Genomic DNA, 25,416 nt, shown 5'->3' with positions numbered 1-25,416 from the left:
TTGTGAGGGCAGGGTGGGTCCCTGGAGTGGCATCTGGAGCCCTCCCTGCCTGGCATCACCTGCCTGGGTCTGTCCCACCACGTCACCTCTGTGCCTCTGGCCTTTCTCCAACTGTTCATTCATTCCGTGTTTTAACAACTCTTCCCCAGGCACCTCCACACACCCCCTCCCAGCTCCTACCCCTAAGCCCCCATGGTCACCCACAATGCTGGGCGCCCCACATCCACACTCTTTTCCATTCTTTTATTTTTGTAGTAAACTCTGGAGGTGGCTGTTGGGGGTCATGGGGAGCTGGTGGGGAGGGGGGCCCTCCTGGGTGGGGGCTGGGGGCGGGATTATTGCTCTGAGCTCCCTGTCCCCAGGGGGCCTGTGTGGGGTGGGTGTCAGGACTGGGGCCAGCACAGGGGACACACGGCCACACAAACACACAGGTCACAGCATGGGGGGTAGGGATGAGGGGAGGCTGGGCACCATATTGCACTTCAGGAGAGGAGCCAGGCAGGGACCCCCTCAAACTGGAGCCTGGGAGCAGGCTGGAGGCCATCACATTCCCTCCTCTCTCTGGAGGGGAAGATGAGACCCCCACCCTGGGGTTGGAGAAGAAGACTGGGACAGCCACGTGCCCAGCCCTGGGAGGGGCCAAGGGCTGATCCCCGGCCTCTGGCAGGACATCGAGGGCAGACCAGACGAAGGAAGAGGCTGCACGGGTGGTGGCCCTGGTCCCTGCCCCGGCAGAATCCATCACCCCATGCCGGCTCAGCTGCCAACCCCCCCTTTGCCCGCCTTGGACTTGGGGGGCACAGGGAGGCCCTCGTCGCCCTCACTGTCAGAGCTGCAGCCGCTGACATCCGTGATCTCCAGCTCCGAGTCGCTGTCCTCCTTCCCGCCCAGAGCAGCCTCTGGACCCCCAACCCCTGGCAGTGCCAGGCGGGGAGCTGCTGCCAGGCCCGAAGGGCGCTCGGGGCCCAGGCCCTCCCCCGTGGCAGCCAGGAGAGGTGTGGTTGTGGGGCCTCCCCCTGCCCCTGCCGAGGGCAGGTGGCCCAGGGAGCTGGCCAGAGGGTTGGGGTAGAAGTGTGGGGGATAGAGAGAAGGAGGCAGCTTGGGAAAGGGGCCAGCGAGGTAGGGGTTAAAGTTCCAGGGATACTCGGGGAAAGCACGGCTGTAAGGACCCAGCAAGCCAGGGGGCTTGGAGTAGCTGGTGGCACCTGGAGGGCACAGGGGGCGCGTCAGGCTGGGCCACTGCTCCACTGTTGGGGCTGTCTGCCTGGGCCTTAGCAAAGGGTGCTACCAAACTACTGTGTTGCCCGTACTGTGTTCTCCCCTTTGTCCCTCCCTCACGGCATCCACCCACCCTCTAAAGGCATCCCCCATTCTCACCTCCCCCACTCTCCCTATTCCTTTAGTGCCCCTGTAAGCCTTTCTCCCAGCCTGTCCCCTTTTCCAATTTCCCTCCTCACTGCCTCCCCCCTTGAATCCTCTGGCTTTTAAATACACAGGAGCAGCCTTGCCCCAGGCCTCCTTCCTGCATCCTATCTCCGTTTTTGCCTTCCATCAAACACAGGCAGCATTCCCCCACCCGGCACCTCTGTACCCCCGGGGCCCTTACCGGAGCCCAGGAATGGGAAAGGGCTGTCCAGACGCAGTTTGTCCGTCTCAGGGGTGAACAGGGGCAGCCGGGCCCCTGGCTCTCCCAAGCGTGGGGCAGAGAACAGGGTCTGCAGGGTCTGGAGAGGGAGGTGAGGGAGGTGGCTCTGCTCAGACTGGCTGCCCCCTCCCCAAGGGGTGCATGGCTGGGGGGACATCAAATGCCTCCATTCTGGGACCCCAGCCTTCTAACTCACCTCGGGGGTGAGGGGAGGAGCATCTGGCCCAGGGCCCCCCCCAAAGGGACTGGGGGTCAGCAAGAGTGGGGATCCTGTGGTGGCTGCTGCCACATCCAACAGTGGGTAATTGACAAGCACAACTTTGCTGAAGTTGAACTTGTAGGTGAACCTCTTCCCTTTGGTCTTGTGGAGAATCCTCTTGTTGTAGTAGTAGCTGTGGGGAGAGGGAGAATGGGGTGGGGAGTAAAGGGGGAGCCCTGAACCCATACTGTGCCAGCCACAGAGCATAACAATTGGGGAAACTGAGGCTCACAAGTCCCTTGATCAAGGTGCCAGGACTAGGAAGGAGTGAGGCAAGGGCTGGGGTCCTGGCCTGTGTGGCTCCAAAGCCCAGACCATGGGTCCTTCCTCCTTGCCTGCCTTCCACTCAAGGAAGTGCTTACACTTGTGCAGAGTCCTGCATGCAATCCATTGGGATTCTGCCCCAGGAAGTGGAGGAAAAGCCCCCAGGGGGCGGGGGCCTAGAGGGACAGTGGGGAGAAGGGGCAAGGTGAACGTCCAGGCCACAGCCCTCCTCACCGCAGGGCCCGGCTCAGCTTGTCATAATTCATGTGGGGCTTGCACTTGCGGACGCCCCAGAGCCGGGCCACCTCGTCGGGGTCCTTGATGACGAATTCCCCGTAGTCCCCCTGCCAGGCGATGACACCCTGGTACTCCTCCTTCTGCAGCAGCTCCAGGATAAAGTGCCACAGCTGGATCTGCCTTGAGCCAGGGGACGACTCCGGCTTGTAGGCCCAATCCGGGAAGGCAAACCCTGGGAACAGAGGCAGGGGAGTGGCCCCTGCTTGGAACCCAGGAGGCACCCAGCCCTTGCCCTGCTCCCGGCCTCTGATGAGCAGCTGCTCAGGCTCAGGCATTCCCACTCTCCAGACCCCACTTGGTGTCTAGTCCCCAAATTGTCCAACTAGCAGGAGAGACCTCAGGGGACCCTCGGTTGGCACTTCCAGCCTGATCTCCTATCTTGGCACAGCTCTTCCAGATTCAGTGTCCTGGGGTGGAGGGTGGGAACAACCAGTTTCCTCCATCCTCGCTGGAGCTGGGAAGGGCACCCCCTCCAGAGCATTATCCCATCCCTCAGTTGTCCCCCATTCCCGCCAGCCTGGGAGGTCTCGTCTCCCCTGCGCTCTGAACTGCCCTGGATTCCTGCTGTCTCCCGTCCCCCCTGTGCCTTGCCCTCTGCTCCATGTCTCCCCAAAGGCTCCCGCTGCTGACCCCACCTTGGCACATCCAGGCTGGGCCTGTGTGTACACATGTCTGAGCATCTGTCCATCTATGCCTTTCACGTCCCCGTGTCCCCTCACTATGTCGGTCTAGAAGCAGTGTGTGTATGCAGATACCCATAACACATGTCACACAGACATCCACTCACCCTCAAAGGACACACAGCTATACCCTGGGACACAGATGCACCAGACACACACTCCTGCAGGGGCACAACACACAACACACAATGTACCACAAAGATGGACATGCCAGACACCCCACATTGCATACCCCGTCCCCACACAAAAGTACACACCTCAGGCCCCTCAGAACTGGGTCCCACTACAACACTACCATGACCAGAAACACACAGGACCCCAAGGGCCCAAATAAGACACAGTGTGGTGGAGACGGTGAGTCAGCATCAAGACACCTGTCAACCTGACACATGCAAGGTGACACCATGACCAAACAGCCTCCCAAGCCCCGCCCCCCACACACACAGGCACCACAATCTAACATACCTCGCCCAGCATCACACGTCATTTACACGGTGTCCTGCATCCTGTTGTCCAAATACGCCCAGAAGTTGGGTGGAAAGGGGATGTGCCTGCCCACCCCTAAATCTCACCTCCCACCCAGAAAGCCCAGGCCCTGGGTCCCACCTCTGTGCTCATTCCTGTGCCATATCCTCTGCCCCTCTCCCCTCCTCAGAGACCCCAGACCTAGGCATGAAGACAGAAGGCAGCACTGGCCTACAAAGAGTTAAGGGCCGTGCAAGAAAGGGGAGGAGGCATGGCTACACGGCTGTGTGATCCCCCCTGCGGTTCCTTGCCCTCTCTGGCTAATTAGGATTTCCGGGGTGGGCAGCCAGGAAGAGCAAGGTCCTGCCCAGGCTGCCTGGAGTATAAATGTGGGTGCTAACGCCTCCCTGCCTGAGGCTGGGGAAGGCCAGGCAGTTTCTTCATTAATGGGAGAATTTTCTCTCAACTCCATTCCAGGTCCTTAGATGACAGGGTTCAATCAACATGGAGCTCTGGCCCATTCCACACCCAGAACACAAGTATGTCCTAGTGGGGAAGCAACTATCACAGACACACCACACGACCCCAAAGATGACAATGTGCAACTGGACATACCATCCTCGTGCAGACACACACCCGAACCCGGCAACGCCACAGGATGTCCTCAACTGTGTTGTACCTGCTAACACACGCACCTAGAGAGAGTACCCCAACCTCAGCACAAAGGCACACATACATTGTGACAGACAGCCCCCCACTCAGTCACACTCAGTGATACAGATGTGAGAAACACACACACACACCCCAACACAGACACAGCCCCCACTACATGGCACCAGGACGTCGGTTCTGAATGCTACATGCCATGCAGCAGACCAGGAAGGACAAGCTGAAGGTTCTTCGTCTCACTGAGGCAGGTACACAGTCGGCGAGCTGGCAGACACCCCCCCCAATCTAACACGCAGACACACTAGACATCCCAAAGAAAGACAACGCAGCCCAGAGACACTGAGTTAGCCTCAGGTGCATATCCGAGCCTGCACACGCTCACACAAAGACACACACTGCGCGGATACACACACACTCTCCCAGTGTGACCCCTTCTTCCAGAAACACTCAAGTGTGACACAGGGACACACTCCAACACCCCAAATAGCCAGGCACAGAATCTATCTCCACACACACACACACACACACACACACACACACACACACCTGTGGGGCATGTCACTTGGACTCAAATGCACATCTAAGCCAGTCTTACTGTCCACATCCCCAGCTCTGAACATCCACTTCTGAGCGAGCCGTCCTCTCTTCCAGGGCTCCGGCTGGCTGGGCCGTGACTCCACGTCCCCCTGCCTGGGTCGTCCCGTCTGTCCATCTGTCCTCCAGCGCCAGGCCTACTGCCTCGTCTGGCCCCTACCCTTGCTCCAACACCCCTGCCTGTCTCTGGTCCCCCTGCTTCTCTTTGCCTGCAGGTCTTGAGTGGAAGCAGGTTGAGATGTGCACGGCAGAGACCCCAGGACCTTAGGCCCCCAGATCTCTGTGCCTCTTGCACCTCAATACCTTACCCACCCTCCAAAAGACCCTCACGTCCCAGCAGGCAGGTGGCAGGGACATCTGGCTGTGAAGTTTTTAGCCAAGTTTTTCATTAAGGGGACTCTGACAGAGACCTGGGAGGTAGAGGGAGGAGAGTGAGAGATCAGAAAGGAGGGGCCGGCTGGGAAGGCCCGAGGGCTGGGGGGAGGGGGTCCAGGCCAGTTACCAGGGGTCCAGAGAGCCGGCAGGGCAGGCGGGGTGAAGAGAAGGTCGGAGACGCAGCTACAGTCCATGGTGGAGCTGGCCCTGCAGAGACGCCAGGACAGACATGCAGGGACAGACAGGCAGGGACAGGATGGGGCGGGTGGGAGAGACGGCAGTCAGCGGGGACAGGTGCTGCCCAGGGGCTCCCCCCTCTGCCCAGACTCTGCCCAGCCTGATTCCCACCACCCTCTCTCCTCACATCGCACCCTGACACCCCACGGCCCCCTGTCCCATCTCTCCCAGTTCCTCTCCCCGCCCTGTGACACAGAGCCTTCCCTCCCAGCCTCCTGGGCTGCCTCCCCTTACTCTGTGCCTCTCTCACTGAGCACCAGGGCGCTCCCAGCCTCTCCTCGCGCCTTGCCACTCGCTCGCTCGCTGGCTCACTCTCACTCTCTGGCTCACCCACCCGCCCGCAGCCTCTCTGCCACTGTCTCTCCAGCTCCATCTCGCACCTGACCTCTCGCTCCGTCTCTGCGTCTCTGGGTCTCCCTCTGTTCTCTCTGTGGCTGCCCCAGATTTATCTCCCTCCGAACCTCTCCTCCACCCCCGGACTCCCAGCTGAACCCCTGGGCTGGCCACGCAGCAGCCTGGCACTCTCATCTGTCCGCCCGGAGCTGGCCAGAACCAGACACCCGCCCGAAGGGCTGGGAGGGGACAGGCCCAGCCCCAGTCCTCCACACACCCACCCTCAGAGCAGCCCCCAGCGCCGGCATGTGCGCTCCCACAGACACCCCTCTTTCAACCTGCAGCTCACCCTGTACATCCCTGCCACTTGGACCTGCCTCCTCGCCTCACACACCCCTTTCCCCTTAGATCTGCCTCCCTCAAACAGTCCCCCTCAGATATCCCCCTTAGATCTGCCTTCCCCAAACATTCCCCCCTCAAACACCCCTTCTCCCTTAGGTCTGCCTCCTCCAGACAGCCTTCCTCAAACACCCTTTCCCCTTGGCTCTGCCTCTTCCTTTAGACACACTTTCCCCCTTGGATCTGCCTCTTCTTTCAGACACCCTTTCCCCCTTAGATATGCCTCCCCTCTCAGACCTCCACTCCCTCAGATACCCCTCTCCTAAGGTACCCCACCCCCTTCTTGCCCTATCTCTCAGAACCTTTCCCTTTTCTGACAGCCCCTCCCCATCAGACACCCCTGCACCCCAGACACCCACACACGTGGATGTTTGCTCCTCTCAGACACCCACTCCAGACACCCTCTCCCTGAGATACTTCAGCCTCTCATACTGTTAAATATACCATTCCTCTCAGACACCCTGCTGCTCCCCAAAGATCCCACAGACCCCTCAGAAACCCAGACACTCTATTCCCCCCATAAACCCCACCTCACCCCTTGGACACCTGACAAGACTTGTCACATAGCCCATTTCCTCCCAGACTTGTCCAGTCTCCCACAGACACCCTCACCCCCAACCTCTACCAGCCATGTCTACTGAGGTCCCTCCCACGCACCCCTCTCCAGCTCTCAGGTCCCTCTGGGGGCCAGCCCCTCCCCCACCCCATCTGCCTCCTCAGGGTCTCCCTCTATCCCCACACCCCTGTCTCCCAACTTTCTCTTCTTATCTCCCTCCCTGTCTCTCTCTCTTTATCTCTGTCTCTCTCCTCACATGGTTTCTCTTTTCCCTTCTTTCTCCTGTCACCATCACTCCCATTTTTCTGTCTCTCTTCTCTCTTATGTTTATCTCCCCTCAACCTGGGGTGCCTCTTGCCCATCTCTGTGGCCCTCTGTCTCTCACCACCTCTCTCGGTCTCTCTCCCTCCATCACTCAGTCTCTTTTCCTATTTCTGTCGTCCACGCCCACCACCCCCATCTCTTTTCCACATCTGTCTCTTCCTGTTCCCCCATCCCTTCTCCTGTCTCTCTCTCCCTATCTCCCGAGTTCTTCCATCTCTCAGTCTCTCTTGCTTCCTCTCTTTCCCCTATCTGTCTCTTTTCCTCCTCCTCTCTGTGTCTCTCTAACTCTCCCACCTCTGTGTCTCTCTGCCCCCACCCGGCCCCATCTCCATCTCTCTCTTCATCTCCCTCCCATCTCCCCATCACCCCGACTCCTCCGCACCTCTCCCCGTCCACCTCTCCCACCTCCCTGGCTCTCTCTGCCTCTCTGGGTCCCCTCCCTCCTTCCTCCGCCCCTGTCCCCCCCCCCCATTGGCCCCTCTCATTTCCGTGTTGGTTTTGATTTCTCTTCCCGATGCTTTCAACTCCCCGCCGCCTCCTCCGGACACGTTATAACGAGGAGCCGTGGGATCGGCGCTCCGGGCCCTGCTCCCACGCTCCCCCCGCCGTCTCTCACACACATCTCTGCTGTCTCTTGGTCTCTGCCTGCCACTTCTCCCATCTCTGTCCCCCCCAAACCCCACCCCCACCCCACCCCCGCCTCTGTCCTGCAAGCCGCAAGCCCACGGGGGATTGGGTCCCTGCCTCCTCCTTCCATTCTGTCCCATTCCCTGCATTTCTACCCTAACCGTCCTGGTTCGCAGCCCCATGTCTGTGTCTCTGGGTCCCCATGTCTGTGTCTCTGGGTCCCCATGTCTCCATCTCTTCACACCACTCGGCTTTTATGTCTCTGGGTCTTCACATCTCTCCGCTCCACATTCCTGTCTCCTTCTCTCTCTGTCTCTGTCTCTACGTCTCTGTGTCTCTGTTTCAGTCCTAGTGTCCGTCTCTTGGGGCCCCTTTGATCTTGCCCTGCCCCTGGCACCCCGCTGGCCCCATTGATTGCTGATCGACCGATGGAGGTAGCAGGCCTTTGGGCCGATCTGCGGGGCGAGCAGGCAGTAGGACAGCCATACAGACTGACAGACAGACAGCTGGCCCCAGCCCGGGTGGCTTCAGAGGGGGAGCTGCTGCACCCCCCACGGCTCCCCGCCGGCCGCGGTGCGGATGGGGACTCCGGGCAAGCTTTAATTTTTAATTTTATTTTGCTTCCTCCACACCCCCTGCCCCCCATCTCCACCGCCCGCAGCCATGGCACTGAATGTGTGTGCGCGTGTGCACACAGCAGTGTGGAGAGGGGCTGGGCAGGCTAAGGCTGCCGCCCTCCTCTCCCTGCCAACCAGTTACATAAACCCACACCCCAACTCATGCACACACACCACACTGTCACACAACATGTCACACAGACACATGTCAACAAAGTAACACATACCACACTGTCACACAGGTCAACCAAGTGACACACACCACATTGTCACACACTATACATCACAAAGATGTGTGATGCATGTGTCAACAAAATCATATGTACCAAGACTGTCACAACCAACACACATCACACAGACCCACACAGCAACCCAGGCATACATACCAACATGTCAAACACAACACACAGACATGTTTGTCAAAATAGTCACACACACCATGACTGTCACACACATCTTGGTCACAGACATTCACACAGAAACACAGACACACAATTATACACAGGTACACCCACAAGACACACATCAATTCAGTCCCACAATCACAAATCATAGACACACATTAACAGAGACACACAATCACAGAATGAGGTTCATAATCAGTGCCGACATGGAAACCTACAAGCACACAGTGACACAATGCCACACAGAAACAGAGACATACCCAGGCATGCAGACACATGCACCAGCACAGCCAAGCCAGTCACACACAAGCGACACAAAAGCACACAGTCACACAGACAAGTACTAACTAGAGACCCTGCACCTGTGATCCGGCATGCATGGTGACAGAGATGCACACACCACCCAACACACACACACACGCACACACACACACACACACGCACACACACACACACAGACTAACCCGAACAGCAGCACACTCAGACACACAGGCCATCTAGGGGAGATGTTGGGTCAAGATGTGAGTGGGCACTCAGAAGTAAAGCCACCAGGGGCCCCGCTGTTCCTACCTCCGTCTGCCCAGCTGTCTGACTGTCCATCCACCCATCTCAAGCCTGTCTCTGCATGTGTGTGCATGTGTGTGTGAGGTGTGCACTGTGTCAGGCCTGCTTCTACTGCTGTCTCTCTAGAGACAGGTCTCCCGGCCTCTCTCAGGCCCTGCTGGGTGTTAGTGACTCTCTCTCTCTCACTGAGGATCTTTGTGGCTCCATCTCTCTGTCTGCCTCTATCTCCAAATAGCTCCATCTCTGAATGTCCCTGTTTCTTGTCTCTGTCTGGGTGTCTCTGTCTCTCTCTGTCCCTCTCTGTCTCTCCAGGCATCTCTCTTTGCCTCCCACCATCCTGGCCCCTTGGGCTGGGGTTTAACCAGTTGTTTTGATTTCTCTAAGCTGCTCCGGCCGCCTCAGGAGCTGCCTCAGGCCTTACACCCCCACCCAGCCCCTTCATCCCTCACCCAGCCCCCCCACCTCCCCTTAACACAATCTGCACAAGTGGAATGAAAATTGATTTTTTTTTTAAATTTCATATCTTCTCCAGGGCTCTGTCTAAAGAGGAGAGAGACGCGGCCCAAGACCCTTCTCCCTCCACCGCCCCCACACACACACACATCACACCCAGATGCACACACATACACCCTGACGCTCTGCTTGCACCCACCCTAAGACACACCCCTCCCTACACCACACACCTGTGTAGGACACATCTATACACACGGTAGAGACACACAGCAAACTCCCTACACACACTCCTGCTGGACTCCCACCAGTAGGCGCCCTTTACACACCACACGCAGCTTGGCTGCCTGCTGTCACACACTACACATGCACAAGCTCACACGCATACCTGTCCATATAGATCATGGCCACGTCCATGTGTACACAAACCCAGGTTTAGGGATCATCCCACCACAGGCACCCAGGAGACCCCAAGACTGTCCCAGGGCAGTTGGGGTCAGGAAGGTGACAAGGGCCTTCCTGCCAGGACTTGCCCCCCAACCCCCGAGGTCACCCCCACTCCTACCCCTGCCCGTGTCTACCAAGTCCTGTGGCCTGACCCTGGGTGAGGGTGTCTCTGTGCCTGGGGTACACGCGCGTGCGCAAACACACATGCTCACACACACACACACGCAGCCCTCACTACGTCTCTCATGGCTGCACAGTGTTGTCTCCACAACAGTCTCGTTCATTTGAGCACCGGCTCATCCCCAAACAGGCACACAAAGCACACAGACACACCAAACACACACCGGTGCTCACACGCCATCACAGAGACACAGCCGCATACATTGTAGGGCATCCGTTCACGCAAGGAGTATACACACGTACCACTCAACAGTCACAAATAAATACACAACCACACACACAGCCTTCGACACTCTTCAGGGCTGGTCACACACAATATCATTCACTCAGTTCTTATGAGCTGACACTTCTCGTCCAGCCTGTCACATTCAGCTTCCCAAAATGACTGCACACATGCACACAAACACACTCATACACACAAAACATTGTTCACGCCTGATCCCAGACTCAGATACAAGCCCACAGGCTTGTCAGAGACACAACAACCCCTTAACACAAACGCACTGCCATGCAAGCTCACACAGCCAGTCTCTGATGCACAGATTTGGGGGATTTTGTGACCTTGTCCCAAGGCTAGTCCTCACACCCACCTTCACCAGCCCGGCTCCTGGGGTCCTGTCGGGGTGACACTCACTCAGTCCTCCCAGCCTGTCTCCCTTGGACAAAGCCTTCTTGTCTCCTGGCCCTCAGAGATGTGGGTTGTCCTGTCTTGGTCACTTAGCCACACTGCATGGCCACTGACTCAGGAACTCCAGACATGGCACAATTCCAGAATTTGGACAATCACCAGACACTCAGAGTAAGTTCCACACACAGGTCACACATATGTTCACAAACACGACACACATGGCTTTGCTCAGCCCCCCCCCCAGTCTCAGGCACCCATACTTAGTCACCTGTGCATAGGAACACACAGAACTCCACATGTCACATTCACATATGCTACAACACAAGTTACACAGTCACGAAAAGACAGCCAAGACCCCTCCATACACGCAGTGTCACGTACCATACACACACATGAACCTCTGCAGAGGCTGCATTATGCAAGACACAGGGACAGATTGGCAGACAGACGGGGCACAGACTCCCAGCCTGAAGAAGGTGCTCCTGACACCAGTTTGGGGTGGTTAAGAGGCATCAAGCCAGGGCAGGGATGGAGACCTCACACCCCACCCCAGCTCTCCGTGTCTCTCCCTCTAGCTGGCATCTCTGTTTGGGGTTGTGTGTCTCTCTGGGTCTCTGTCTCTCTCCCCGAGTCCCAGTCTCTGCACAGACATCCCTGGGGCTGCGGCCAGCACGCGGAACGGTTTCAGTGGGGGGTGGCGAGGGAGCATCCCCAGGGAAGTGGGAGCCGCAGTGCCACGCACCCCGCCTACCAAACAGCGCTGGGAGAAGGAAGAGGGAGGACAGAGGCGAAACTGCTATGCGGACCCAGAGCTCAGGCTGCTCCCCCAACCTCTGTGGGGGTCCTGCCCCTCCTTTCAGAGACCCAGAGAGATGGAGGAAGTGCAGGGGTCGGAGGGGGAGACAGAGAGAAGGAGAGACACCCAGAGAGGAGCAGAGACAGAGAGAGGGAGACAGAGAGACAGGGAGAGATAGACAGGGGGCAGAGACACAGAGTGAGGAACAGAGACAGAATGAGAGAGACAGAGAGGAGCAGAGACAGAGACGGGGAGAGACAGAGAGAGGGGGACAGAGACAGAGAATGAGAGAGACAGAGACAGAGAGAGGAGCAGAGACAGAGGGGGGAGAGATAGAGAGGGACAGAGACACAAAGAGGGAGAGAAATAGAGTGAGAGAGACAGAGAGAAGGCGGAGACAGAGAGGAGAGATCCAAGTCAGGGGAACCTGGAAAAGGTGAGTGAGTCAGAGAGGTTTGACAAAGTGAATTAAAGAGCTGGAGGTCAAGGGAGAGAGCCGCTGGAGAGGAGACCCTGGGTCAGGGAGGAAGGAGAGGAGGGGGCAGAGATGCGGAAAATTGAGGGATTAGGGCAGAAGCAAAGGAAGAGCCTGAAGATGCAGGGTGGGGGTGGGAGAAGTGGGAAAGCCCTGAGAGTGTGGCAGGCACCGGCTGATCTCAAGTGTGGGTTCAGGGCCACTGCGATGCCCACCTTGGCCCTTTAGCAATCCTGGAGGTCAGCTCAGGGCTATCACACCAACTCCAAACCCCCTCACCCCCCACCTCCACCTGGCCCCATCCCCACACCTCAGCCTGCCTCATCCAGAAACCCAACCTCTTCCCAAGGCAAGTCTTTCCTCAATTCCAGCTCCCTCTCCATCTCATCCCCACACCCCAGGCTCTGCCTGGCTGCCTTGGCTGGACCTTCTGGCCCCAAGCCTTCCACCAGAGAGACAGTGACAGATGTGCACTGGCTGGAATTGCCAAGGGGCAGGGGTGCTCTGTGTCCTGTTCATGGGGCTTAGCACACCAAGTATGTGCTCAGGAAATATTGTTTACATGGAATTCAGATGAAACGGAGCAAGGGAGGGAAACAGAGAGACAGAGAGGTGGTGAGTCAAAGGGACAGAAAGCCAAGAACCAAGGGACAGAGATGGAGTTGGACCAGTAAAACCTGGAGCCAGTGGGCAGAGAGATAGGGATGGAGAGAGAGAGGAATGGAGCAGAGAACCAGAGGGACAGGGAGGCAGAGGGACAGATGAGGGGCAGAGGCTGAGACACAGAAACAGAGAGAGACAGGGAATTAAATGGAGAAGGAAATGGACTCAAAAATGGGGAAGAAGTGGGTGACTAAGGGTCAGAGAAAATGAGGAACAGACACATGGGCTTAAAGGCCCAAGAAGGCAAATATGAGGGCAAAGTAGGCAGTGAGGTGGGGAGAGACACAGGGGGACAGAGAAACAAGAGACAGAGAGCAGGGCCCGAGTGCCCGGGGAAGGTGTGGGGCCTGGGCAGGATGGAGCTTGGTGCCTGGGCTGTGGGGATCCCACAAGAGCCAGAGAAGGGCCGGGGTCCAGGGGGCTGGGGGAGGCTCGGGGCTCCAGGGGCATCGCACGGTGCTAATTCAGCGCCATCGATCAGATGGGATGAGAGCAATAAATTATTGTGACAAGATGCAATCCTGGCCCGCGCACTGCCGCCGAGCAGATCGATCCCTGTCCCCAGCCCCACACTGGGTCCCATGCCCAGGCCTCAGCCAGGACTCCTCTGCCCACCTCTCTCCATTTCCCCCACGACACACACTGACAGCCAGGTGGGGTGGCAGCCCTTGGGAAGAGACAGAAACAGAGAGGGACTCACAGATGGAAGATTAGCCCCTATCTGTCCTGGGTCCTCTTGCTGCTCAGCACCCCATCCTTACCACGATCTGGGAGGTAGCAACTATCATGATGCCCATTTCACAGATGTGGAAACTGAGGCTCAGACAGGGAAAGTAACTTGGCCAAAGTTTCACAGGGGTAAGTGGTGATGCCTGGACTTAAATAGGGGTAAGTATGACTTCAAGCCTCCCAATATGTGCACTGTCAGAGGAGAAAACAAGGGACAGAGAAGAGGAGGAAGGAGATGAACAGATAGATAGATAGATAGATAGATAGATAGATAGATAGATAGGAATAAGGGGGGGGAAGATGAGACAGACAGAGAGTACAGGACACAGAGAAACAGAGTCAGAAAGCTATAAAGAGATATGGAGACATACAGAGACAGTGAGAAAGAGAAATGGAGAAACACAGACAACTAAGAGACAGGGAGGGAGGAAAAGAGACAGAGAGAGATAGAGAGCCAGAGACACAGAAAGAGATAGGGAGACTCAGATTCAGATATCGGCAGAGAGGGAGATGGGCAGAGGAAGCAGAGGTGGAGACAGGAAAGGAATGAAGGTAGGACAGGTACACAGGAAACATGGGAGAGCAGGAAAGAGGTGCCTGTAGAAACGGGTGGTTCCGGAGACCGTGGTGTGCCTGGGGAGACATATGTGTATTGGCAGGAGACTGTGCTGGCTCCAGGCTGCTGGGGGTTGGGTGGGGATGAGGATGCAGTGACAAGCTTGGCCAGGAGAGCAATGTCAGCCAGTGACTGCGTGTCCCAGGGCAGGAGTGGAGGGAGAAGGTGAGGTTGGATGTAGGAGAGCTGGCGGGGAAGGGAGAAGCAAGTGTGCCCCCAAGTGACTAAGTGGACAGACAGATGAGTCTGCAGAGGAAGGAGGCAGAGATGGGAGGCAAGGACACCTGGATGATAAGTCAGATGGTCTGTTTGACTCAAATCTCCAATATCTACCAGTTTCTAAGACCTCAAAGAAATCATTCCATTTTTCTGGGCTCAGTTTCCTTCTCTGTAAAACGGGGATAAGAGTAAGTGCCTGTCTCATAAGGGTCTCGTGAGTATGAAATGAGGTGTTGGATCTGAAGAGCTGAGAACAGTGCCTGTCACAGAGAAGCTGTAATGAGCAGTAGCTGGCAACATGTTATGAGTGGGTGCTGCTCAAGGAGGGGTCTGTGGAGCAGCGGCATCACCTGGACCTTGTTAAAAATGCGGCGTCTCGGGCTCCACCTCAGACCTGCTGCACCAGAACCTCTGAGGTGAGGCCCAGGCCTCTGTGTTCCAACAAACCCTCCAGGTGTTCTGACCTACACTGAAGTCTGAGAACCTCAGACTACAGGCATTCTGTACCATGCAGTGGGCAGCTGCGCGACGGCTGGAGAGAGGTATGACGTGTTTAATAAATGCTACAGGTGTGCCTTATACTCACCAAGAAAGGTGTTCCCTGAGGACACAGATGGCTGGTGACATGTTCTATGAAAAAGGACAGATATTTCCAGAGGGGAGCAGGCTGCAGACAGGTGTGTGGAATCTGAAGGTTTGGCTGTAAAGGTGTGGGGTGGCAGGCTGCATGAGCAGGTAGTGGAGATGAGCATAGCTGACACAAGGTGGTTGAGGGTGCACAATGCTTGAGAAAGCTATGAAAGGACAAGGGTTACATGGATACCAGGATGAGGAGAAGGTCAGACGGGGACCCAGTGTTGGGAGTCAGGTGCACGTATCTGGGGCAGGAGTGTGGCCAGAAGTAGGTGTTCCCTTTGGGGACAAGATGGGGAGGCCAGGGCTATGGCAGAGACCTGGGTGATAATATGTGAAGCAGAAAGAGATTAAGGAGGGCAGTGTTGACGTCTCAGTGCCTGTTTGTTGAAGAAATGAGTGAACGTGGTACCGGAGCAGATGCTGTCTGAGGTAGACAGGTAAGGAACAGGCCGGTGTGAGGAGATATTGGTATGACCTTGTGCAGCAAGGAAAGAGAAAGTGAGAAACATGAGAAATTAAGGAGGTGGGAAAAGAAGAAAAATGGATAGATAGTACCTGAGGGACAGGTGTGGGGAAACAGGTATACGGGTGAGGCAGATACCAGTGGCCAAGGATAGATTCCCTGCCCAAACGTGTGTATGTGTGAAGTGGTGTTGAATGTTGTGAGAGATAGTGAGACAGAGAAAGGCAGAAACAGAGAGACAGTGAGGAATCAGACACAGGCGAGCAGCAAGTGCGCAAGTGGAACAGGTATGACTTTCAGAGGACAAGGGCTTGTAGGAGACTTCATGGCAGGGGAGGGGCATGAGAAAGAAGGATATGCATGAAACTCAGGGGCTAAGGCATGTTTGAGCAATTAGGTGGTGTTGGGGTTAGGAGACAGGTAAGGTTTGTTCATGTTCTGTCTGAGATGAGTCATCTGAAATGACAACTGGAAAAGACAGGTATGGGGGAATCAAGTGGAAGTAGGTATATTTATGTAAAAGGATGGGAGATGGAATGTGAGGGAGTTAGGTACAGGCAGGGAGAGTGTTGTGAAGCAGGTGTGTTCTTAGGTGACACATGTGTGGGAAGTGCTTCTGGTGAGAGGGTGAACAAAATTAGCATTGTAAGGGAGAAGTGCAGGTGAGAGCCAGGAGGGTGGGAGTGGACAGGTGTTACCTGAGGACAAATCAGGAGGATACATGTGTGAATGCTTATGTGCAAAGGAAGGCGTGTGTGTGTGTGTGTGTGTGTGTGTGTAAATATGCTTGAGGGGAGGAGGAAAGGGCAGATTGTGGAGAACAGGTATTACCTAGAGAAGCAGGTAAGAAAAGACTCAGGAATAAGAGAACATGGGCATCTTTGTGGCAGGTTTCAAGGGGACAAGTACTACCTGGAGGGTCAAGTGAGAGGAAATAGGTGGTACCTACAGGGGCGGATGAAGGAAACAGGTGCAGAGGACAGGTGTTACCTGCAGGGGCAGGTATAAAAAGACAAATGTTACCTGGAGGTCCAGACGTGGGGAACTGAAGGGGGAACATGGCTGTGACAGGTGTGTTTATAGACAGGTGTGGGTGAAAGGTGTTACCTGAGGCCACAGGTGTGTGCAGCATGACTCTTCCGGGTGGTTTGCTGCCTCGGTTTCACTCACTCCCCTCGCCTCCCCTCCCCAGGGGTCAATTCCGGCTCTCGGTCCCCGCCCATGGCTCCGGCCCTCAGCAGGACAAGCAGTTAGCTCTGGGCTCCACCAGGCTGGGCCTGCCGGGCAGCCGGGGCTCCTGAGGCTGCTTGGCAATGCGGAGCGCGTCTGGGCCTCGGCGGGCCGGCTGGGCGGGGGGAGCGGGCGGGGGGGCCGTTTAGCCGTGATAGATCCGCGCGCCGCTTGTCTCTTAATCTCCGGAGCGACCGATCGATTCGCTATTTCCCTTTGTTGCCAGAAAATTCGATCCTGGGCCTGGAATTAGGTCCCCGGCTTAATCTGAGCGGAAACCAGCGAGGGGAGACAGAGACAGAGATGCTGGGAGAGACAGAGACAGAGAGACAGTGAGAGACAGAAAGGCAGAGACAGAGAGACAGAAAGAGAGATGCCGAGAAAGATAGCAAGAGAGATAGACACAGAGATTCTGATAGTCTTAAGAGTCGGACCCAAAGAAATACAGATACTGCAAGAGATAAAGACTCAGAAAGAGACAGAGAGACAGATTCTGGGAGAGTAAGAGGTGGACACAGAGATGCTTGAAGAGACAGAGACATTGAGAGAATGAGGAGAGATGCAGCCAGGGAGAGATGGTAGAGGTGGCCCAGCATGCCCCTCTGACAGTTGTGGAATGACTGGGACAGAAAAAGTGTGCGGCACACTAGGCCAGTCACCTGTCCCCAGGAGGACACGGCCCCTGAAAGTCAGGGCCAGGCCTGTACTCCCAACCTGAGTGTACCCCGAGTGTGCAAGCCCAAATGTCCTTCCCACAGCCCCTGTGACCCCCTTAAACCAAATATCCAGATACAAATTTGCAGACTCCTCAATCTTGAAATATAGCTCCAAATATAGACCTCCCAGCCCCCGAAGTCCACCCCCTTGCTGACCCAGCCCCAAATATCCACACCCCCAGTCCTGACCCCCAGCCCCAAACAGTCAGCTCTCAACCCCAAATATCCAGTCTCTTGGCTCTGAGTCTCCAGGTCCCAAATTTCAAGCCCTCAGTCCTGGTCTCTAAACCCCACAAGGACTGTTGCCCCAAATGTCTAGACCCACCCTCAGGTCGGCGGGCTATGCCCCATTCCGAAATATTCAGACCCCAGTCTATCCAGGCCCTCTTCTCCCCCGCGTTTACATACTCCCCGGCTCCCGGCCCCTGCCCCTGCCTCGAGGGCGCACCTCTAGCCCTCCCCAGGGATGGGCGCAGCCCCACCCGCCCCCACTGCCCGAGCGGCGACCCCACCGCCTCTCCGCCTCGGGCTCCAGCCGCCCAGCTCCGAAGGTCTCCCGGGAGCACTAGGGCGCCCCGGCCCCCGCCCCGGGCAGGAATCCCCGCCCCCCATCCCCGCCCCTGCGCGGCCCACCGCTCACTCACTTGCTGGGTTTGCGCATCCGCCCGGTCCCGGAGAAGTGTTTAAAGTTCGGGTCCCATAGCCATGGCCCCGCGGCTTCCTGGGGAGGGGGCACCGGGGTGGGGACGAGGCGGGGGGAGATGCCCGGAGCCCCAGGGGGGGGAACGGACACAGCCAGAGGGGGCACGGTCAGGGAGCGAGAGTCACTGAGAGACTGGGACAGAGGGAGATCCAACACAGAGAGACAGCCAGAGACACAGAGACGGGGCCGAACAGAGACAGGGAGATGCAGAGAGACACGAAACAGACGCACAGAGACCGAGACGCGGGAAGCTGGGGACCGAGCTGCGGGTGGGCGGCGGCGCGGCTAGCGGGGCGCGGGGCCGGGGTCGGGCCGGGGCACCGGGGGCGGCCTCCCGCTCTTTCTCCTCCTCCTCCTCCTGTACTTCCTCCTCTTCCTCCTCCTGCTCTTCCTCCTCCTCCTCCTCCTCCCCGGGCTCCTCCGCGCGCCGCGCGCCTCCCGCCCTCGCGGCCGCCGGGCCCGGCTCGGCGCGCAGATATATGGAGGCGGCGGCGGTGGCGGGCGGTGCGGGGGAGGGGGCGGGAGCGCGATCGATGGAATATAATTTTCCTCAAACTCGGAAAATAAAGTTCAGAGCTGATCAAATTTGAAAACAGATGTCGAATCGCGACTCTAAATAAGGTTCGATCCCGGGACTGAGGGAGTGGGGGTGGGGGACAGGGGGTTGGGGGGGTGGAGAAGTGGAGAGACACCCACCTCCCCTTCCCTCCCCGCCGCTCCGGAGGAAGACGCGCGGACAAACGGACCGGACTCGGCGTGAGGTGGAGGCCAGGACCCCTGTTGGACACGCAAAACTGGACCCGGACACACACAGAGCCTGGATAGCAGACACAGGGACATAAGAACAAACGGGCATAAGGACACACGAATACAGTAACACAGACAATGCAAACACACACTCACACAGGACACAGCCTAATGGACACATGGACACACAAACCTCCTCAGGAAAACACACACAAGCATATACACAAAGGATGTACACAGCCTGCACACACAGATCTACCCTGACACACAGCCATTCCCTAATCCACTGACCCATAAACTGTACACACGGGCACACACAGATCCGTGGTGACACACAGCTACACTCCACCCCTTGACACGCAAACCCTCACTAATACAGGAGCCATGGGCATGTGGAGAGACGCACAGATAATCACAGACAACCCAGGGCTGCAGACATACTGACAGTGGCATACCCACACAGTTACAGGAGAATACACACACCCCTGCAGTGACCAGGAAGGGCCCAGGTAATCTGCTCCCACTGAAATAACAATAGTCCCTGGCCTCGGGGTTCCTGAGAGCAGCAGTCCCCAGCCCCAGAGTTCAGCTCCCCTCCCAACTCCCTGGCCCAGCCAGACCCCATCCTCATTATCCACCCTCCTGTCCCCTCCCTAGCGGCTTCCCTTCACCCTTCTCCCTCCCTCCCCCATCTTTCTCTCTCCCATTCCCATGTCAGGCTCCACCCCCAAGCCCCAAAGCCACTTTCTCAGGGGAACACCCCTGGAGTCGCCTTCTTCAAGAGGGGAAAGGGCCTGGGGCAAGATAACAGTCCCTAAGAGGATATGTGGTGGCCAGGACTTCTCTGCTAGATCTCTCCGCGCGCTGAGGGAATGAAGAGGACTTCAGACAGGCTCCAGCTCCAACACAGCTCACCACTCACTTGTACAAGTCACTAAACATCCCCAGCCTCAGTTTCTTCCTCTGCAAAATGGGGCAATAAGGACAACTATCTCCTAGAGTTATTGGGAAGGCTGAACAGCAGGATGTGGGGCACTGTGCCAATTACCAAATAGCACACACTTGATCTGAGCATTACTAATTCAACTTAAACATATTAAGAATACTAAACATTCTGCTAGAATTCAAGAATCCCCTCACTGTCTCCACATGGAGCTACACTCTTTCAAGGAGCCAGCAGGAAGTCCCTGTGCTGCGTATTTCTACCCCTTCGTTAGGTGGTCCCTGAGATCCCTTACGACAGCCATGATTGTCTGGTGTCCAGAGCGACCCTGACTGCACACAGTATCCTTGAAGCGAGCTTACCACCTAGGCAGCCTCTGACACTTGTACCCCTTGGGTGTCTGTGACACCTACCAGCCTGGAGAGAACATTCTTCCAGCACTTTCGCAGTGCATGGCTCTGCATGCCAAGGAGGGAATTCTGGAACACCCTCTGTGGGGTAGGACTTCTTACCAGCATGTGACACAGTTTTGGAGAAAGACAACACCCTCCAGGTGGATATGACATTCTTCAAGGGAGCTAGAACACCAACCACCAACCACCAACCAGAATGTATTCGATGACCATTAAGTGTGTGAAAAGGACACCTGCGAGGAGAGAAAGGGCACCTTTTTAGTAGAAAGAAGCCAATTGACGATATGGAGCATGCTTCAGTAAGACAGCACACTCTCTGGGAAGATACCCCTTATTACACTGTACACAACACCCTTCTGGAAACTAGAACATCCTCAGAACATCATTCACACCCATAAGACATCAAAGCATCAGCCAAGAGGGCTCTCACACCCTTTATCTCTATGTCCACCTTGGGAGAGATGAAAGGATCCCAGGATGTCAGAAACACCCCCTTAGACTGTAGGCAACACCTGTGAGGGGCTCACAATGCCCAATCAAAGGGTATGGAAGGCCCCTAAATAGAGCTCCAATGCCCTCGGTGGCCAGGACCTGATAGGCTAGATAGCACACTGCTGGATATGGGAAAAACACCCACCTAAGGGCTCAGAATGCCCCCAAAAAGATACCTTCCTGATTTCTGTAACACCTTTCGAGCTGTGCATCTTTGAGTCGTCTATGTTCCCTCTCTGAGCCCCAGCTGGTTGGGAGGATTTATGAGAAGGTGGATGCCAGAGGGTGCCGTGCCCTGTAAACACACAGTAGGTGCTCACTAAAAGTGAGAGTTCTCGCTGTACAGCATTTCCCAAGGAGGGGTGTACCACCCACTGAGGCTGTATATTCACTCATTAGCAGTATTGTCAACACCTACTTGACTGAAGGAAGCATCTCACAGGAGGGGGACCATTAAGCTGTAGTTAACATCCCCAGGGAGGCTGCGATAGCAGGCGACTGTCGTTAAGACCCCCCTGGGAGAGAACACCCTCAGGGTGTTTAATGCCCCCTGGAAAAAGAGAGAGAGACGGGGAGAGAGAGAGAGAGAGAGAGAGAGAGAGAGAGAGAGAGAAGGGACATTCCCACCAGCTTTTAACACCCAAAGGACTGAATTTATTACCCATGAAGGAGAGAGGACACCCCTCTGGGATCTATAACCTCCATTAGACTCTTTTTAAATCCCCAAGGAGGGAGAGGACCCCTCTATGCGGGCTAACACCTTCCTTTAGAGTGCTTGTAACACCAGAGAGTGAAACCAGGAGGGGTTAGCTGATGCCCTCAGGCCCTCCCTGAACCACAGGAGCACAAGAGGTGGGAGTTGGGGGGTGGGGGTGGGCCTGAACAGGGTCTGGGCACAAATAGAATAACCACAACAAGAAACATTTCAATGGTATTTACTCTGGGCCAGGCACTGGCCCTAACTATACACAGATGAACTCAATTCTCACAACAACCCTATGAGGTAGGTGCTATTAGTGTTATCCTCATTTTACCGGTGAGGAAACAGGCACAGAAAGTCACTTACCGACTATTACACAGCTACTTAGTGTTGGAAATGGGACCAGAGCCAAAGCAGCCTGGCCCTGGGGGATAGGGAGTGTTCCTAACCACTGGGCAATACTACCCTGCTGTATACACCCCCACCTCCCCACCCCCCACATTAGACTCTGGTCTCCACTTCTGACTGAACCCTCCCCTACCGAGCAGAGTCCACCCTGCCCCCCAAGCTCTCTGCACTTCCTCTGGCATAGCCTGACATCCCCACCCTCCTACGGGGTAGGAGGTCCCTGTCTCAAGGCTCCCTGAGGGCAGGGCCTGTTCTGACTCATCTCTGGGTCCCCACTGAAGGCAGAGCCAGGCACTCAGGGACCTGGGGAGAAAATGGAAGGGAGGGACAAGGAGGATGGTAAAGAGAACAGGGAGGGTGGGGGGAAGAAGCAGTAGAGAGGGGTTCAGGGACAGGCAGCTTCCGAGGGAGGTGGCCGTAGTAGAGCAGGGGAGCAGGGCTGGAACTGGGCCAGGCTACACCCAGGGGATTGGGGAGCGCTGAGGGAATCCAGAGCTAGGGGAGTCGAGTCTGCCGGGAGGGAGAGTAGACAGCTTTCCCACCCGTCCCCCACTTCCCCCATCCCACCGCCCCCACCCCCTAGAAGGTGGTGCAAGGGTGATGGCAGGGGATGACTTGGCGGGGAGGACAGACCGACAGCCAAACAGAGCAGGGGGAGGCAGCCAGCCAGGGCGTGCGCGTGTGTGGGGGTGGGGGGTGGGAGTCAGATAGATGGACAAAGGCGGGGGTGTTCAGAAGACTGATGGGCAGATGAGGGGCTGTCCGACGAGAAGGACAGACAGACTCAAGGCTTGGGTTGGGGCAGAGAGGACAGACAGACAGCAGGGGAGCATGGCCACGTGTGAAGGGAGGACAGATGGACGCCGGAAGGACGGCTGTGCAGGCGCGGCCCGCGCGGCCGGGGCCAGGCCGAGGGCGCGCGCGGTGGCGGCCAGAGCGGGAGGCGGAGGCCCGGCGAGCGCGGTGTTTGTGGAGCTGTCGGCTGCGGTGGAATTATGAAAAATAGCAGGCATCGGAGCCGGCCTTCAGCTTCGATTAGGGGAGATGGGACATGACAGGTGCGATCAATACGCAGCCGTTCTATAAAGTGTCAAGTAATGAATCAATTTCGACTAAATTTTCCATTTTTCAGAGGCCGTTCTCCGAGAGAAGAATATCCTCTTTTGTAAAGATATTATTATCGATTTCGGCGGCAATTTGACATCAGGGGTAGTTAATTCCACTCAGAATAAAATTGAAAACACTTGAGAGAGAAAAGAGAGAGGCGAAGAGTGAGACAGAGAGGGAGAGAGGGGGAGGCAGGGAGGGGCTGGGAGGAGAGAGAGATGGATGGACAGAGAGACAGAGACAGAGAGACAGAGAGAGGGACAGAGTGAGAGAAAGGCCCAAAGAGATGGGGCAGGAGGAGACAGAGATATGCAGAGACATGGAGACACAGAAAGAGAACTTAGAGATTCAAGCCTAGAGTTGTAGAGAGAGAGGGAGATGAGGCTGAGAGACATCGTGAAAGAGACTCAGAGACAGAGAGACAGGATGAGGGAGGAGCTAAGAAAGCACGACAGAGACAAACTGAACGTGTCTCAGAGAGAAACCCAGATGTTAGAGACTTGCCACAGGGTGCAAAGAAATGGACAAAGACAAATTCAGAGAAAGAGGCAAGAAAAAGGACAGACAGATAGAAGAGACACTAAAAGTGGGAGAGGGAGAAGGAGAAACTTAGGGAGCTGGGGAGAGAGACACTGAGGGGATCTGAGCAATAGAGCGGAGAGAAAATGGAACGGAGAGAAGGGGTGGGGGACAGAGGGAAAGAGAGGGGAGGAGGAGGGGGTGGGCAAAGGCACCCAGGAAAGGGGCAGAGGCGGTATCGTCTTGCGCTGAGGGCACACACAGAGATAGGGGTCTGGGGAGAGCCCCCTGCCCAGCCTGTGCTGTCTCCCAAAGTCACTCAGAAAGGGGGGGACTGTGTGTGTGTGTGTCCTGTCTGAACTGCTGTGCTGGTGGAGGCGGTGTGTGTGTTGTGTGTCTCTGAGCTTCTCTGGGAGGCAAGGGGCCTGATCCAGGGCTCCTGGAGTATGGCAGGTTGTGTTTCGGGTAAGGGTATGCGTGTGGTTCCTGCTGTCTGTGTATGCCCTTGCATGCTATGACGCCTGGAGTCTATCTGTGTGTGCCCCGTTCCTGTGCCTGCACAGCTGAGGGGCCCTGGCCCTGCAACCCCATGGATCTCAGCAGCACGCAGTAGTGACAGTGTTTCTGGTTAGTGCCTGTCAGTTCCCCAACTGAAATCTCCATTTATCTGAGCAAGTCACAGGCTGCCTGGAAGAGAGGAAAGAGGGGGCTGGAGGATAGGACCCCCTGGATTCTAAAAGAGAAGGTGGCTGGGGACCCTGACTCCTAGGTCTGAGGGAGGAGGAGGTTGGGGGGCTGGGCTCCTGGTCTGATGGGGGAGGGTGTGGTGACTTGACTCTTGGGTCTGAGGGAGGAGGGGGCTGGGGGCCTGGACTCCTGGGTCTGAGGGAGGAGGGGGCTTGTTGGCACCAACACTCATGAACCGGATGGTCAGACAGGCAAAGGGGCTGGCTGGGAAGCTCCTCAGCCATGGTGTCAGCCTCCCCACCTGAAAAGCCTGTACCTGCTGCCCCCTAGTGGACATGGAGATTGGGCCAGCCAAGGGACCAGGAACTGACAAGTCAAGGAACCCGGGAAAAGCAAGGCAGAGGGACAGACCCAAATGGGAGCAGAGACAGAAACACACAGAGACATATGGACAGAGATGGACAGCGAGACAGGTGGACATAGACAGGGACAGAGATGACTAGGGGACAGAGAAGTAGGCAGACAGAGGCTAGAGATCCTGGTTGAAAGAGAGTGGGAGCGAGGAAGAAGACATGGAGAGGGGCAAATCAGAGAGAGGTAGGGAAAGATGGGGGACAGAGGGAGGGTCCCCGCAGACAGTGGGCAGACAATAAGGGTGTCAAGGAGACTGTTGTCGAATAAAGAGAATCTGGGCAGCTGAGAAGACTTGGATACAGATTGTATGAGGAACAGAGACAGGAACCATGTGGAGAGAATGACAGCGTGACAGAGGGATGGCAGATAGATCTAAAGAAGGGAGAAGAGGGAGATGTAAGAGAGAAGAAGGATATTTAAAGAAGAAGAGAACCCAGGGAGCAGGCAGAAAGAAGACAGGTGGCAGAGAGGTGCAGGAGGCACAGGCAGACACAGAGAGAAGGGCAGAGAAAGAGATGGGTAGACACTCCTGGACAGACCTACAGAGAGGAAGAAACAGGCAACAAACCCAAAATGATAGGAAAGAGGTGCATAGAGAAAGACAGGTGGACCCACACAGAAAGACAGGCAGACGGAGTGAAGCAGGTGGACAGAGGAGTACAGAGAAGCCAGGGCCCCAAAAGGCAAGTGGACACCTGAGATGGAGCAGAAAGTGGTATGGACCCA

The 25,416-nt window shown here is 56.4% G+C and overlaps 1 protein-coding gene across 1 annotated transcript; it reads right to left on the bottom strand.

Annotated features, from left to right (window-relative positions):
* Positions 1–609: 609 nt before the first annotated feature.
* On the bottom strand, positions 610–18,538 carry ERFL (ETS repressor factor like). The gene is made up of 6 exons (XM_074314276.1): positions 18,202–18,538; positions 5,376–5,455; positions 2,403–2,637; positions 1,842–2,037; positions 1,607–1,724; positions 610–1,205 (listed from the first exon to the last, which is right to left on the bottom strand). Exons 1-6 carry the CDS (start codon positions 18,216–18,218, stop codon positions 757–759), a joined length of 1,095 nt encoding a protein of 364 aa, XP_074170377.1. The 5' UTR covers positions 18,219–18,538; the 3' UTR covers positions 610–756.
* Between the last annotated feature and the right edge of the window lie 6,878 nt (positions 18,539–25,416).

The sequence above is a fragment of the Rhinolophus sinicus genome, linkage group LG11, assembly GCF_036562045.2.
Source record: "Rhinolophus sinicus isolate RSC01 linkage group LG11, ASM3656204v1, whole genome shotgun sequence".
In the NCBI taxonomy this organism is placed as follows: domain Eukaryota; kingdom Metazoa; phylum Chordata; class Mammalia; order Chiroptera; family Rhinolophidae; genus Rhinolophus; species Rhinolophus sinicus.
Note: the sequence above shows the minus strand (reverse complement) of the source record. Positions and strands in the feature narration are given on the sequence as shown.